This window comes from Pelecanus crispus, chromosome 2, assembly GCF_030463565.1.
Source record: "Pelecanus crispus isolate bPelCri1 chromosome 2, bPelCri1.pri, whole genome shotgun sequence".
NCBI classification, from domain to species: Eukaryota; Metazoa; Chordata; class Aves; order Pelecaniformes; family Pelecanidae; genus Pelecanus; species Pelecanus crispus.
In genome coordinates this window covers 11,662,505-11,680,010 of record NC_134644.1, presented here as the reverse complement: position 1 = coordinate 11,680,010, position 17,506 = coordinate 11,662,505, and the positions used below count along the sequence as shown (strand labels likewise).

The window sequence follows — 17,506 nt, the reverse complement described above, 5'->3', positions numbered from 1 at the left end:
ACAGCCAAGTGACTAATCAGCTAAGAACTCCAAAAACCTTGTGCAAATTTAATGCCTATAATTGCATCAAAACAGAAGAAAAAGTAAGGAGGAAAAAACTTATTAAACTCACACATATATTAGTTGTTGTATTAACATCTGCAGCAAACTAGAGATCAAAATCAAGTTGGTGTAATGTGCTCTAAAGCTATAAATCGTTGACTGACATTTAAACCTGGTCTTTCATTCAGGGGTTTTATTTATGAGGAAAATACAATCAGGGTCAGGGAGCAGGAGAAAATCAACAACCAGCTCTGTTCCTTAACAATCTTAACAATTTTTTTATAAGTAGAGTATTGGACTTCATGAAGAGAATGTTCTGACTTCTTAAGTAAGAGGGTGTTCATATATACTGCTATTGGGACTGACAAATGTAAGAAAAGGGAACAATAAAAATAAAAATTTGGCTGGATCCTCTCATAACAAATCAGAATGATTCAATGTTGACAGTGTTTGAGGCTGAACCACGGTTTTGGGACATCCCAACAAACCATATTGACTTCTTTGCCATTCAGAAATGGCTAACTTCTTTTTCCCAGCTACGCACTAGCTATGACTCCCCCCTGACAACACCCCATCAGCAACAGCTTCAAAATATAACCTGTATATTCAGCACTGCTTGACACAGTTGAGTGCTGCTGCTAGGAAGCATCCCAACATAGGTATTCTGAAATATTTTCGTTTTTTTCTTTTGTACAGGAATACACTTCCCCAATGACAAATTCACTATGACTAAAGTGATCTGTCCCATGCTTAAGAAAGAGTAGTAATACTTAGCCAGTAGTGGTAGTGACTTCACTATCTCTGTCAGTGTCCCCAGAAGCCAGCATGCCAGTGTTTTATTTAGCTAGGAAGCTAAACTAGGGTTTAAGAATGAGAATTGTGACGGACAACATGCCCAGAGAGTTATACTTCAGAAAGTTGTATAAGAATTTCACATGGCTGCAGCATAAAAGAATGCAAAGAGAACTAGAATGTATAGAGATCTTCTGTAAGATTTTATATTTGCTAGTAATAAAACTTAGAAATATCATCCTGAAATTTTACTGATCCTACTGAGGATGACCTGGACCTTTTCCTTTCTCATACAACAGTAAACTTGCTATACATATCTAATGGTTTAGATACCATGCAGAGTAGGAACTAAGTAGAGATATTCAAATTAAAATAAACAATATAAGGGAGTCCTATGTAGTTCATCATGAACCTCACGTGTCCACACGACTGCATATTGAATTTCCAGGTGGTACAATACAGCATTTCTGTCTTCCAGCCTAAGTGCCCAGATTAATATATACGTAGTTTGCAAGGACTGCAAAATATCTCTTGCTATCCTGGGGTGGGAGGGTGTGGGGGAGAAAGGAATACAAATACATAAATTTTTATATGAATCCTGTTAGAGGGAAAACACAGGGTTTTTTTTTTTCTTTTAATTGCTATAGTATTGTACAAAGGGCCTATGAAAAAGATTATATTCACCCTAGATATTTGAGATCAAGAATTAATGCTTATTTCTTTGGTGGTGACTGTATCTTAGTAGATACCATACAGTATATACTTATTTCAAATCTCTGAATTTACCTTACACGCTGATGGCTCATTTCTTCTTGAATCCTCTCCTCTTTTTTGTGTTCGCTCTTCTGTAAAAGAAGTCACAATATTCATGTGTCAGAAATGCTGGGAGGAAATATGTATATAAACCTGTATTAGTAGTAGTGATATTAAACAGTAAGAAAGGTTTCTAATGAATTACTTCAATGACACATACTACTTTTTTAACAGTCATTGCTTGTAAGAAGTTCTATGTATGAACTAACGTCAGAATAATCTCCTCCTCACAGATATGGTAAGCAAAGAAAATAAACACCCATAAAAGATATGCTATACACATAATATGAGCTTCTCCTGAAAATATTAAACACTTGGCAGTGAAGTTTGGCTACATCTCCTTCTGCAATGCATTTCAGTAAGGAAACAAGGGATCTTGAGTCTTCCCCTTTGCTTAACAAAACCTTACAATGTTTTACCAGAGGCTACCTTCACATCAGTATATTAGTAACAACAGGTAAAAAATGCTCTGGGCCCAGCGTATACTGCTTAAATTGTGAGCCCAGAGCACTTTCCTAAATAACCCTTAGGCAGGGCTGGGAAAGTGATAGGGAGTAAGGGCTGACCTCAGTAGGCTGTGGCCAGCCTGTTTCAAAGAATGAGATTTTAACAGTATGGACTGCAACAATTCACACCAGATGGACCCAGGGACAGAGAACAGTCTCAGGCACTTTTAATCCCCATTATAGGGACTTGACTCTTAAATTCTGTATTATGAAGGTTTGCCTAAGTTTGGAAAGGTATTCAATAGGTTAAGATAAAGATGCTTTTCTCTATCCATTAACATCAGAAAAAGAAACGTAACTCTGAGACAGAAGCATCAGTGCGTATATTCTGTAACAGTTACTTGAGTAAATTTCCAAGGAAGTCAAACCTTGGGCAAGCTCCTGATAAGACTTTTGAATTCTGCTGCAGAAAGTCAGTTACAGGAATCACTTGTGGTGGGCTCCTACACTGAAGATGCCTAGTGTTTTCACTAGAAAAGATATTTCTGAACTTTTATTTGAAAAGCTTGTACATCTTCATTCTTTAGACAGCAGAAGAAACTACCCTAGACCAGCTCAATGGTTCTATGTTCCATAAAACTTAATTGATTTTAAGAGTTACAAATTACTACATATTTCTTCCCTCTGTCTTGTAGAATGAGTACTTGTATTATAAAAACCAGTAAAAAAAGTCAAAGTTTTGATTAAGTCTCTAGGACATAACATCATGCTCTGTATTAGAAACATAAAAAATATTCTATGGCTTCAGAAGAAAGAGGCAAAAACCAGAAATATAAGGGATCTATAATCACGTGCTCACTTGTGAGTTACATATCCATGCTCCCATTATAGGCAACATCGAAAATACCTTCTATCAAAATCATATTATTTTTCTACAAAGGCAGCTGATACATTTTAATGGACCTCTAGCTTAATCTCATCTCCGCTTCAAAGAGTTAGTAAAAATTTCAAAAGTCATAGCAATAAAGAATTTTATGAATAAAAGACATTTCTAACATATAGACAAGTTTCTAGTTTAAATTTCATGGAAGGAATCAGCTCTGGCTTAGGATACTTAAATGCAGGTGTAGTATTTTAATCTACCACTTCAGCCTCAAATTTCAGAAAATGTTAACTAGTATTTTTATTATTCACCTTATCCATGATGAAATATCAGCAATTACAGTATAAGGTAATGTTTTAAAGTCTTAACAAAACTAACCCTTAGATCATGCTTCTTTCTTTCATTTTCTCTACTTTTTACTCTCTCATTAGCTTCTGCTGGTTGCCCTTCTCTGTCTCGATGGGAAGATCCCTCTTTAGATCTCTTTGATTTATGTTTTTCTTCCTCTTCCTTTTCATAACGTTTATGACTTCTCTCTTTTGAAAGCGTCTCTTTTCCTGGCCTAACAGAATATTCTTTTTTTTCTTTGTGTCTTCTTTCTCCCTCTTTTTCCAGCTCTTTATCTTTCTGCAACTTGTGTACACATTCACCTTCTTCAACTTTGTAGGCTAAAAATTTGTCAATACTTTGTTTGGTTTCACTATCCTGGAAAGAGAAAAATAAAGAGTTAAAAAGTTCTTCAAGACTGTTTTATCTTCACAAATTTATCAATTTTTGACCATTAGAATGATGGATTTGTAAGTATGTAATCTCTCCCTGCCACATAGATCTTCCAGCCATTTTTTTGTTAATCTCCTACAATGGCAAGTTTCAAATTATTGTATCCCTTGAGATTCTGGTATTTATTCTGGGACATCGTATACTTTACTACAGAAAATTCTTTGGATTATGCATTCTTCACACAAAAATTTAATTCTGTTTTTACTAGGTGGTCTAACGTAAAATAGGATGTATAGTTACCAACATCCTTGTCATAAAGGCATAAATAGCAGATGGAAAATCTTGATGTAGCTGTACAAAAATAAAGCAGTTTGCTAAGCAAATTTTATTATACTTTTACTTTAAAAAAAAGAATTAAGTAGGTCCTTAAAATAGAATGGCTCAGATGTATTTTGTTGCTGTGTGTTTTGTACACTTGTGAGGACCTTACTATCTATGCATCTCTTGGATATCTTGGCAACTGGAGTCTGATCCAGTTTCTTCATTATTCTACAATTTTATCTTATTCCACTATGAAACATTTCACTCCTTTCCCTTCCTTTACCTTCTTTTCTGTATGTCTTCTTTCTCGCTCTTCACTTCTTGTTTTCTCCTCCCCTAGAAAACATAAGTATAAATTAATGAACAAATTTTATTATACTCAAACTCTGTACCTAATTAACTCTAGCAAGTACAAAAATAGTATTTCAGTGACATGGGTTTTCTAAAACTTAAGAGCTTTCTAAAAATAACCTAATATTCTGTTGAAATTCTCTCTGCAAAACTGGTTACTCCTTTTCCTTTCCTAACGAATCCCTCTGTTCTCAATTGTCTTGTGTAATGGTAAGGGTCTGCTACTACACATGCTACTAACTTCAGCAATCACCCTGCAACTTGGGGATTCAAATGGAGCACTCAGTAGAGAATATCTAGGCAGGAAGGTACTTATTCTCTTAAAGTCAACTGACCAACAAAAACAGTGACATACACCCTCTCTTCAAAGGAAGGGAAACGAGCATCAAAATTTTTAAAACCACCAAAATAAAACTAGGTTACCACAAGATTCTGTAAATATGTACATTTCAGTAGGTACTCACACCTGCCCATCTTTATCTTCTCTGTACAGATGGGGTATGGTTTCAGAGTATTTCCATCTAAATATCAAATATTTCAAAGTACAAGAGCAACTCAAAGGAACTTACCCAAATGATGCCTGCTTTCTCTTCTTCTGTGATGTTCTTTATCTCTTCCTTCAAATGATTTCAGATTATTTTGTGTATCTATTTGCTTTATCTCATGTCTTCTATGCTTTTTGTCTCGTTCTCTATTGCTCTCCCTGTCTTTGTCTTTTGGTACACTGTATCTTTCCTTCTCCAAACTTGACTCTTGAAGCTTATCTTTGTATCTCTCTCTGTCTCCTTCTCTCTGCTGCTCTTTTCCCCTTTCTCTCTCTCTCATTTTATCCCTGTCTCTTTCACCAGATTTAAATCTCTCTCTCTCTCTTGTTCTTTCCCTGCTCTTCCCTCTGTCTTTGCGTTCATGTTTATGAGTGTCTGTGTCATGAACAGACTTCTCTTTCTGCAGTTTCTTTTCTCTGTGCTTTTGGTCTTCATTTTGACTATCTGGTTGTGATGCCTGAAATAATAACAATAAAAAAAATATATTATTATAATTCAACAATCTATTTTGATATAGTATATTGAAGTGAAAAAAAAATAGTGGATTTCTAACTATGAATTTAATTTCCTAAACTGTATTAAAATGCTGACCTATTTCTAGGCTTACTTTATAAAATTACTAACATTATGTCTGTACTTATTGTAAAAAGAACTAATAAATGAAGTAAATAATATGCTGCATTTTCAAGGTATTTGAAAAGAATTTGGTAAAAAAAGAAAATTTACTGTGGAACTGTTCATTCTGTTTAGAGCCAGGTTGAAAAATTAACTAAGCATCTTAAAGCTGTTAGCTCATGTAGACAGAAACTGTGCCATCTTGTAAAATATGTTAACATATAAAGAATAATGACAGATAACTGGGCATCCTGCAGCTGCCTTTAGAATAGAAGATTAGCTTTTACTTGAACAGAAAGCAGCATATAAAAACTGTGAAAGAAAGTTTTTGGCCTAGATCCCTTGAGGATGCAACTATTCTTGTATTTTTCTAAAGTCATAAGAGATTATATACTCCTGAAGCAAGTAGCACAACTCCCACTGGTTTCACTACATCCACGATTTCAGCAATTTACTCAATGTAGAACAAATAGAACTTGCTTTGATTATAGTCAATAAGCGAATTAAACTTTATCCATCTGTTTCACAGAAATGAAAGTCCAACCACACCACTTCTGTGGGAACTAAAGCATTTCAGCTCAAATTTGTTTGCTTTAGCCTACGTGGCAGTACTGGAAATGTTACTGAATGTCTAAAAAATACAGAGTACTTATACTGTAGTACTGGCACTGAAATAACGGGGAGCTTTTAAATATAATTGATAGAAAGTTAGGTAATAGATTAACAAGTAGGATGCTTTAGTTTATCAAAGAGCTAATGAAGATCTGCACAAGACATAGAAAAGAAGATACATATTGGAAAACAGCTTTAAAAAAAATATGGCACAAACTAGTATGAATATCAATGGTGTAACTGACTGGAACCTGAATGCCTATTTGATCAGCGGATCAAGTAATTAACCAGTTTAAAAGTGCATGACAAACATGATAGATGATGATAACAAATACAATACATAATACAAATATAGGAAAGTTAGTAAGTATATATAAAGCAGAGCTGTAACTTGGATTTGGATGTCCAGCAAATCAGACCCCATCATGTGCTGTGTGCTTACCATAACAACGGTATTTTTTCCATTTACCTAATTAAGAAATCTGTAGAGTAATCTTACATGACTTGTGTAGCTAGAAACAGTTGAGTGGGCCAGCCTCTGGACACGCTTGGACTAGACAGATTCCAGAACAGTCAGCTGTAGCAAGGAAGTTAGCAGCTACACATTAAAGAACTATACTGTTGGTATTCAATGATGCAGATTTAAAGTGTCTGGTGTACCAAAAAACATTACAAGACCTATTATAGATCTCACAAGGCAGAGTGGCTAGTAGAACAAGCGGTCAACCCTCTACATATAGGCTGTCAATAAATTCCACTGCTGTAAGGTCACTTAACATCAAAACTAGTATAAATAAAATAAAATCACCCTAAGATGTTTCCTAAGTTCTTCTGATTTCCAAGTATCTTCCTTGGTTCTTTTCTAGAACAGAAAAGACAGCAAAAGACTGAGTAATCAATTTGCAGAGAGAAGTAAATCATTTAACAATGAACAGTTTTTCAAAGGAAAGGATCAAGGTATATATGGCAAGTACCACTGAATTTTGTAATGTAAACATTGATTTAGTCCTAATGTGTATACTTACAGCTTACCTGATCCGACTGGACCTGGAAGAGGCCTGAAGCTCAGACTTCTGCTGGGTTTTCCAGCTCTGCACACACAATTTTGAGGTCAGTGCCTATGGTGGATAACAGTGCAGTCCTTCAAAGGAGACTTAAAATTGGTCTTCCAATGACAGACCAAATGGGTACACACAGTCAGGCCACTTTTGGAAAGTAATCAATGTATCAATGTCATTATATTCAACCTTCTGTTCTATTAGCTCTAACTTCAAAATCCTGGTCAGGGACTTGTTTAGGTGAGGTTTTAATATGTCTGAGGTTGGAGTTTTTCTGGGCAACCTGGCTCTTGGCCACTGTCAATTAAAAATGTTTTCCTTATACAGAGTCAGGATTTCCCTTGCTGATAGTTAGGGCCACCACCTTCTGTCCTCTCACTGTACACCTCATAGAAGAATTTTGCTCCACCTTTTCCACAGATCCTCCTTAGATACTTGAAGACAGCAATCGGATCCCCTCTCAGTTTTCTTCTCTCTCGCCTGAACAGCTCCTTGGCCTCTTTCCCACATATATCAGGGCTCCAGCCCCGTAGCCATCTCAGTGCCTCACTCTAGAGTCTAGCACTGGGGGCCTTAAAACCAGACATAGCACTGCAGACAGGGCCTCACAAGTGCTGAGGAGAATAGCCTTCCTACACCTGCTAGCTATGGTCTTTGTGATACACATAACCAGTATGCGGTTAACTATAACCACCTGAAGAGCACCCTGATGACTTATGTTCAAGTTTCTGCCCATCAGGACCCCGAGATCCTTTTTCTGCAGAACCACTCACAGAACCCATTCACATGGCAAACAGTAAACACAGTATTTTACCCTTAGACATACTATTTGAGCTGCTGCAAACACGGCTGTAAGAACATTTCAGGGGATAACTAACATGGGCAAGCAGTGAATCTAAAAATACCATGACAAATGTAGTTGTCTGGTTTTTTTTCTGCCCATCAGCATGGATCTGACACAGCCACAACACATTTTTGTTAGATTTCTAAACACTAGAAGTTAAAAATAGATTACTGTACATTTCAAGTGAACCAAGGAAGCTTCTGGTTTAGTAACTGCATGCATCTCAAAAAATGCTGGTGCTATTTTTCAATCAACTGTCACTTAATGTTTCAAAATGGTTCAGACTACATGTGTAAGTTGACTGCCATATGAAATATTTGTATGTAGTGCTGAAGAAAAAAGTAAAAAGATAATGAAAATAATCAGAGTATACATGGAGATTGTTTCACTAGACTTCTCCCTAGTTAAATAGGTTACATTTCTTCTATTCTCATTTGCAGAGTTACTGCCCTTAACTGCTTGGCTGCTGCTAAATAGACTAAACTAAAAAATTCATAATACTTGAGATCACTAAAGCAAAGGAGGAATTTCAATCTATTGAATATTTTTAACTAGTTCATTGAAGGATGATGACTATATCAAAGTGACATGACAAAGCTACACTTATTCTCAAATTTACACTTGGTAAAAGTTACTAAAGATTAAGAAAATAATTGCTGATAAATATTTGAATGATGAGCTGCACTGATGGAAGAAAATAAACATATGGTGCCCATTTTTTGCTAATTGATTATATGGAAGCAACATTTTAGCAGTATATTTTAATGTTTCAAGCATTCTACATGAAAAAAATCCAGTCTTTTCAAAGTTGGATTTTATAGAAGATTGTAGTGGACTGGGAAACTTCACCTAAAGTCGATCAGAAGTACCACGAAGGCAGCCTTTGTAACAAAAAGGAAGTGCCCTTTAAGTTTTATTTTCTGCTGATCCCCAAAAAAAGCCAAAAAAGTACAAATATTTACTACTGCAGAAAGTCAGATGAGAAAGTAAAACCGGAGGTGATCATTTTCTTGAGTGGAGTTTTAACAAAGCCTAAGAAACTCAACAGAACTTGTGTGAGGGTAAGCTGGAAGGAAGGCTATGGATGGGAAGAGAACAAAATGCTGTATTATAGTCTCAAATAGTAACCTATTTAAAATCCCTAATATATATGATTATGTTTTGGTTTTAGACAACATTTAGGTACATATCAGCAAAGAAAGAAAGAATGCTAATTATGTTAATAGCCTAAAGCCAGTATAACCAATAGACAGTATCAGATAAGGTAGTTTAGATTTATTTCAAAGCTGAGGCAAGACACATGCAGCAAACATTCACAGATGATTCTCTAGTGCCCCAAAAGGTGCATCTGCCACTTTCCTGGGGCCTGCAGTTTTCATCTCCCCACCATTGCTAGAATCTGTTGCTTTTGTGTATGACTCTCCACTTAATTCTCTGCTTTTGCAGGAGACTAACAAACAAACAAATAGAAGAAGAGAGATCTTTTATAAAGCTTAAAGAAACTTAATACCTTTGAGACCACTGTTCCTCTGTAAGTAGAAGAATCATTGTACACACAAAAAGAAATGTTTAAAACAAACTTTAAAAGGATTTATTGAAGTTTCTTACCTGTCTGCTAATTTAGAAGTCCTTATATACTCACTGAAATCCAGATTAAGATTAGTTATTTAAACCACACTGGGGTTTAACAATTCATCCACCTGAGAGCAGGCTGAGTTCATCAGCTGACATAAAATGCCACAGATTTACTGAACTCGAAAAGTGCTATTTTTAACATTTAAGAATCTGTCCTTTAAACTAAACAATAAGTATGTTGCCTTACGAAGTTAGCTGAATAAGAGACCTTGCTACTTTAGATAAACTCTTCAAGAGAGATCAAGAGGGGTTTCTTCACTCACAACCTAGAAAGACTGGAGGTTTTCAGAACTTAGTATTAAGTTTTTAACTAAGTTAAGAACTCGGTTAACTATGATTCTAACAAAAAAGAAACAGAAAAACAGTAAAATGTCTGTAGTTTTTAAGCCAGAGAAAAGCATTTCTGACATATAAAAATTTATCTTTCTTATTTCCAAGATGAGTTGCCTATTTGACAGACCTCAAACAGGTAAACAGCACGAGTGATAGACTTGATTTGTTTGTCATACAGTGTGGCTGTTAGTTCGACTGCCTCTGGGTTGTACTTTCCATCACAATTCACTAACTCGCCTCTTTTCAGCAAAGAGGTTATTGATGTACCACAGTTACTGAAATGATATCTGAATGAAGGTATTCCTTCACGTACCCTGCCCAGCCACTCCATTTCCTACTCCCCTTCCTATTCAGCCTCACCACAAATTAATTAGCTGTAAAAATCCAGATTCACACAACAGAAATAAAAGTGATTTGATACTTCTGCTTTTTCAAGTGAATATGTAACACAATAACTGATGTTTGCATGCCCACGTGGGTTTGTTTCCTTTATTTTGGAGCTCTCCAAACTTTTTGCAATTTAATGCCATCACGCAAAAGTTATGCGGGTTCCTGAAGAACTAAAACCCAACAATTAGTGGTTACAGGAGTATAAATTATTAAATATACTTTTATCTACAATCTGAAACATTAACAGCTTTGGGTATTTTCGTAAACCACCTCTCTTCTTCTGCAAAAAACATCTGCAGCTGACACGGTCTCATCCTTCTGCTAGAGGAATAAGGGCTTCCTTACTACCGCTGCTTGGGTGAGAGTTTCATCAGCGTGCTGACAGAACAAGGAGAACTTGAGCCGACCAGGGAGTGCCACGGGGGTCCTCAGGGCCAGCAGAAGAAACGCCAGGGCTGTTTCCCGCCTTTGCCCCCACAGACGCCCTGGCTCCGTCGGCGCCAGGGGACACGAGTGGCGGCAGCGAGACGCGGCCGGGCGAGGCGATGCCTTTGGCAGGGACCAAGGCACCTGAGGCACAAAGGGCCGGGAGCAGGGGGAGGCCGAGCAGAAGAACGAGTCGGGCCGGGCGGCGGCCGTGCCCCACCACCCCCGGCGCCTCCTCAGGGCCCTCCGGGAGAGGGGCGAGGCGGGCCGGCCCCCCGCGCGGTGTCCGCAGGAGGCGGGCTGGGCGGCGGCGGCAGGCTCGCCGGTTCCCCGGAGCCCCGAGCGCTTCCCGGCGGCCCCTCACCTTGTCACCCTCCATGCCGGGAGCGGGCGGGGCGCCGCGTCCCGCCGCCACCGGCCGCCTCCGAGCGGGCAGGGAACGGCGGCAGCGGCGGCTGGGCCTGCCTAGCAACAGGCGGCCGGGCCTGCCTAGCAACAGGCGGCGAGGGGGAAGCAGCCGCTCGGCCGAGCGATGGATGAGCGCCGGGGCCCGCCCGCCGCCGCCGCACGGGGTTGTGGGAAAGGGAGCGGGAGCCCGGCGCCGGCGCTCATGGCGGAGCTCGGCCCGCGGCGGGATGGCGTCCGGCCGCCGGCAGCCCTTTGGTAGCCAGAGCGGCAGTCTGGGGTGCCGGCAGGAGGGCTCGCCTCTTCGGGCCGGTGTCCAGCTGGGCACCCTCGGGCGGAGGGGCCCCGGGGCGGGCTCGGAGCCGCCCAGCGGCCCCCGGCGGGGCTGGGGCTCTCGGCCAGGCCGCCGCTGCTCCCCGCACCGCTGACCCTGCCGGCTTGGTGTGCCCTGAAACCGCTCCTCATGGCAGCTGATACACTTCCAGTAAAGTCGTGCGCGATTACTGTGGAAAAAAAACTGTTAAGGATAAGGGTGATATGCTCACCTAAACCTGCCGTTTACCCAGATGTCAGAATCATAGAATCGTTTAGGTTGGAAAAGACCTTTAAGATCAAGTCCAGCCATTATCCTAACATTACCAAGTCCACCACTAAACCAATTAAGGGTAGAGTAGTAATTAATTACATGTTTCCTGGCTTGGTGGCTGGATTATTTTTTAATGAAAGTAAAACTAGGAGTCATTAAGATTGGAAAGGATCTCTAAGATCAGCAGTCCAACCATCAACCCAACACCACCATGCCCACTAAGCCATGTCCCCAAGTGCCACGTCTACCCGTTTTTTGAACGCTTCCAGGTATGGTGACTCCACCACCTCTCTGGGCAGCCTGTTCCAATGCTTGACTACCCTTTCTGTGAAGAAATTTCTCCTAATATCCAATCTAAGCCTCCCCTGATGCAGCTTGAGGCCATTTCCTCTCATCCTATCGCTAACTACTTGGGAGAAGAGACCAACCCCCACCTCACTACAACCTCCTTTCAGGCAGTTGTAGAGAGCGATAAGGTCTCCCCTCAGCCTCCTCTTCTCCAGGCTAAACAACCCCAGTTCCCTCAGCCGCTCCTCACAAGACCTGTGCTCCAGACCCTTCACCAGCTTCGTTGCCCTTCTCTGAACACACTTCAGCACCTCAATGTCCTTCTTGTATTGAGGGGCCCAAAACTGGACACAGTATTCCAGGTGTGGTCTCACCAGCTCCGAGTACAGGGGGATGATCGCTTCCCTCCTCCTTTAGGTAGAGGCAGGTATGAAGAGTAGCTGTAGAAATAAAAATGTTACTAGTATTCCCACAGTAACAAATACCAGAGCTGGTTTCTGCAGCAAAGAGCAAGTGGCAGCTTGCCAAACACATGTGAAACGAACCTGATGTAAACGATGATTGCCTGCAGGAAAGGTGTGTGCTATTTTCACAGCAAATATTTACAACCTATTAACCTGTGCGATTTAAAAGATTGGGTGAAAATTCCTCTAGGCACTTTTAACTTTGTTGCCTATTTTTTCTTTTTAAGAGTTTTTAAAAAAAAAAAAAGTTACTATGTAACTGTTACTGCTAACATTAATTATTAATGTTTGTAGAAAACTGACTACTGGGGGGGGGGCAGAAGCAAAGGGAGAGGCATTTTTGCATTTGAGAAACATTCTTGCTGTAGTTCTTGCCGGAACTACATTCTTGCTGGAGTTTATCACATGGACTTCAAAGAGATAAAATTTAACCCCTTATATTTGGCCTTAAATAGTTGACAAATACATACAAAGCCTTGATACAGTTGCCTCTTATTCATGTTTCCAGAGTAAATTAGAAATACTGTAGAAGTTGCCTCACTGTCCAAACTATGAAATATTTTCCTTTATCATGTAGCAGAAAAGCAAAGGCAAATTAAGCAAGCAATTAGGTGCCCCCCCCCCCCCAATATTTTATTAAAAATAAGCAAACCAACAAACCTTAACTTTAAGTATGACCTTTAAGGGCCACATTACATCCACTAAATATAAGCATCTATGGATACTAAGGTATTTATAAACATTCTTATGAATTACTTAGCTGTCTTTGGCAGAGCAATAATAATTTATAAGTATTTTATATCTTTTTCCCTGAACAAATAAAAATGTACTTACAAGCCATCTTGGATTAACTCAAAGAGCTCTTTAGCCAAAGTGGTGGCAGTGTTACAAACACGTGGAACTAGGCATCTACAGAATACTCTACAGAAATGCTGTCCTACATATAGAGCCTGAAGGACAAAAACTACCTTCAAATACCCTAATTGAATTTTGGTTTTAATAACAATATAGCAAATACCTATAACTAAAGCTAGCAAATGTGACAGTGATACCAAAGACTGGACAGAAGAAAAAGCTTTTTTTTTTTTTTTTCATGTTCTGGTCCTACCACCTACTCTTTAGAATATGCATATGTATTTGATACCAAAAAAAAAAAAAAAAAAAAAAAAAAAAAGATCCGTTTTGGCTACCAATAGCTTTTACTTACCCCTATCAGAGTATACTAGTCAGGTGGCTTTATGGCAAGAGAAAAATTACAGGTGAGGGAAGGCTCCATGAGAGGGTTCAAAAAGATCTTTTCAAACCTTGAAGCCAGGGATCAAACTGAAGTTTAACTGCTGCATGAGAACATGAGCTGGAATAACACAACTAAAATGTGTGCATGTTTAGGTGTTTCCACCATGTATTAAAATAAACTATGGTTTCTCACCAATGTAGTGGAAAAAATGAATAGTACAGTAGTTTTAATGTTTTTTATAAAAATGGGTGGTAGAATCGTGTGAATACAGGCAATAAAATGGCATGTATCTGTTACATTACTAGAGAGCATAAAAGAATGCCCTAGCTTTTCTTGGAAAGAAAAGTGTAGTAAACAAGGCTTTTGGTAGCCCTGGGAATTTTAATACAATTTTAGCTTCTACATGCTTTTCTCTTGTCTGGCTTGGTTACACAATTCTGCTTCTTCACCTGCACTGTTAATCTGAAAAACAGGAATATAAAATAACTCAGCTTTTTACATTCTGTAGTAATAAGCTGGTTTTTGTCTTGGATCTTCCTCTAATCCTGTGAGGCAATATTGCATTTTTCTTCACCTCTGTATGGAATGACACACCACAGCATTACACCAAAAGATTACTGGAAATATCAACCCTCATAGGCAACCCTCCACCATGCTTCAAAATGATGATACTTTTATTACTTATTATTAAAAAAAAAGTATTTTTATTTTTTTTTTTTGTATGGAGGAAGAGCCTTGTTAGGATCTAGGCTTTGTAGCTACATTTTTTCCCTTTTGTTAAGCAATTTCTGCTGAGGCCTTATGAAGACGAGAAGAAAACTCAAATATTACTATCAATAGAGGTGCATAAGTGACCTCTTGCAAAGTGTTCAAAACGCTTATGTTAGTCAGTCCTCCAGGTTCATAAATAGAAACAGCAAAAATGTGGATCTCTTGAAGTACACTTTGTGCCTTCAGGTTTGAACTATAACTTGTAATAATCCCACTGGAGAAAAAAAAAGGAAATTATGATTATTGTGAAAATGTACTAAGAAATACATTTTAGTGGAAAGTATTTCTGTCTTCAGGAACAATAAATATTTGAGGATCTTATAATGAGAGTACAATTTATGCGTTCAGTGAAACTGAAGCTAGACTGGGTGATACCAGGGATCAGACACGTATGCTTTTGTTCCAGACAACAGAAGCTCTGTATACTGAACAGGTATGGCAGAGTCCTCTGACTCTTCTTTGTGCTATACATTAGATAATTTGAAGCAGGCAGAAAATGTTTGTGCTATATACTAGATAAGGTGAAGCAAGTTGAGACAGCTGGATAAAATCAGACACAGAAGCAGTGAGTATTCCATAGTGAGAATTTACTGGGATGAAATTTCATGTAACTATGTTCCCATTAATAATTCCAAAATTTTTAGGAAAAAATTCCTGAGTAAACATTCTCAGATTTCTGTTCAATAGAGATTTCTATTCAATAGTTAAAAACCTGTAGCTAGAAGCATCAGACTGAAATAATGCTGTTGGGTAAAATAAGGTATTATATCAAATATTGTTCTTTGGGAAGATTAACTTACTGAAAATGGTCAAGAAGCAACAACTAAAATTGCTTCCAAAACATGTTTTCTTGTGTGAAAACCAAAGAAGTTGGGGAAACTTAGATTTTCTTTTTCACCATATAAATAAAAGAATTTTGCCATTTTTTCTCATTGTCAAAACCCCAGATGTATAAATAAGCTCTTTTGGGAAGTTATTCTGAAGAATGGTGCCAGTACTTACTGGAAAAAAAGCATCATGGCAAACTGATGTGATGCAAGGTAAAGATAAACATAGGACAACACTACTTTGAGTGCCATGGAAGCTTTTTCCAGTTTGAAAAAGCAAAAAAAGATTCCAGTAAAAAGAGGAACAAACACATATGGCTAAGAATGGGTATAAATGAAAACTGCCAGCAAAAAGTATTAATTAAAATTCTAAGAAGACAACAGACCTACAAAGCAGGATATGAAAAGAATAAATACTATCTAAATGAGATAAATATAATCAGGTCTGTAGCTGATACAATTCACTATAGATTCACTTAAGGAAAAGCCAGAGTAATCTCTGTGCCATCAGCATCTTCAAGAGTTCCTGACGCATTGAGGGCTGCTATTGTAAGTGTTAAAAAATAGGATCAGGAAATATGTGAATTAACAATTCCAAGATTCTCAAGCAAATTATTAAACAATTTATCAGCACCAAAAACATTAGAATAAGCAAATGACTTGTGCTTATCCAGAACATTTTATGAAAAACTTTATAATAGAGTAACGGACCCTAGTTTATCCCCTAGCAGCAGAGTTTATATTTTGATTTTAAAAAGACTCTCTTGTTCCTATTATAATAGTGGCATGCTAATTTCATACCACCCAGTTTCTTCATCAAAATACTGTGTGGGGCCAAGTCAGTTATCTACAGAAGTTCTAAGTCAGTGGTAACCTTTTTATCAGAACTTTCTATTGATGTTACAGATAAATGCTATCAAATTAATGCTACAAGATCTTGCTTCTGTTCTCCTATTTGATTGGCACAGTATCGGCCACCTTTAATTCTGATTAATCAAACTTCCGTATCAAGTAATGAATTACTCTGCCCAGGATCAATGCTAGGTTGTCAGGCCTACAATTATGTGTTTGTCATCTTAAATGCTACTGCAAGTTTATTTTTTTTTCTGATGTGCTTCTGCAGTGTATAGTGACCCTGTAGAGGGTACTCCTCTACAAATTCTATATCCAGCTGATTTGCAGAACACACGCTGAGACATAAAGGAGAGCAGAATAAGATGCAGCATGTGGTAAAATGTTAGTTGGCAAACGTTGTGTTAATTCAATCACTTTTTCTTTTCTCATTTTGAATTCTCATTTTGGTTTGTGGTACAGTTGTATTCTGCTTCAGATACTGTGAAGCCAGATGGGGAAGTAAAATGGAGCAATGGAGTCCAAGACTGAGAACAAAGGGCTTGAAAAAATGAGAAAATATTAATAGTATTGGTTGTAATGGAGGGAGCCAACATATAGTATGGCCATTTGTACTAGGTGTTACTGAAACTCGGGAGAGAGTTCCCAAGAAAGTCTACCTAAGCAAGCTAAGTAATTAGAAGAGGAATACAATAAATGCAAAAAATCACGCACATTTCCTGTAGTTTGATACTATTGGTATCCAAAGGGGTCACAGAGTCATACTTGATAGCCCCAGTTTCAGGTAACAAGCTCTTGTAGGGTCTTATGCTGTCCTTCAGTCCTGTCACTGTTACAGCCTGTAGGTGTTTTGAGTTCTGTAGAAGTAAAGACCCAAGGTAAGGAAATTGCCATTTCAAAGCTTGGATTACCATATAGTTGTAAATTGTTGATTTTGTTACTCCGTTTTGTATCATTTGGTCGTTCCGCATTTTCATCCTGAGTAACCTAATTATACAGGTGGAGAACACACACCGTCAATGGTAAAGAGGGAGTAAAAAAGAACAGCACAAGTTTATGGCCAGAATTTTTTTTTTTTTTCTTAGAGTGGTCCATTGTGTCTGATTGCAGACATGGAGGGAATTTGGAAAGATGATGCAACAGAACAGCACATTCAGTTGTCGAGATACGGATTCTTTTTTAAATTCTGCTGTGCAGCACCGAGCAAGCAGCTTTTCCTTTTGTGCCGTTGCCTTTCTGACTTTCCATTT

The 17,506-nt window shown here is 38.3% G+C and overlaps 1 protein-coding gene across 1 annotated transcript in view; it reads right to left on the bottom strand.

Annotated features, from left to right (window-relative positions):
- The window catches only part of DYNC2I1 (dynein 2 intermediate chain 1), a 39,056-nt gene extending 27,839 nt beyond the window's left edge, over positions 1–11,217 (bottom strand). The window contains exons 1-6 of the mRNA XM_075705620.1: positions 11,191–11,217; positions 6,949–7,002; positions 4,938–5,370; positions 4,301–4,353; positions 3,355–3,681; positions 1,621–1,679 (exon numbers count right to left, since the gene is read on the bottom strand). Of these exons, the coding sequence (XP_075561735.1) occupies positions 1,621–1,679; positions 3,355–3,681; positions 4,301–4,353; positions 4,938–5,370; positions 6,949–7,002; positions 11,191–11,205 (941 nt within the window). The 5' untranslated portion in view covers positions 11,206–11,217. The remainder of the gene's footprint in view (positions 1–1,620; positions 1,680–3,354; positions 3,682–4,300; positions 4,354–4,937; positions 5,371–6,948; positions 7,003–11,190) is intronic.
- Between the last annotated feature and the right edge of the window lie 6,289 nt (positions 11,218–17,506).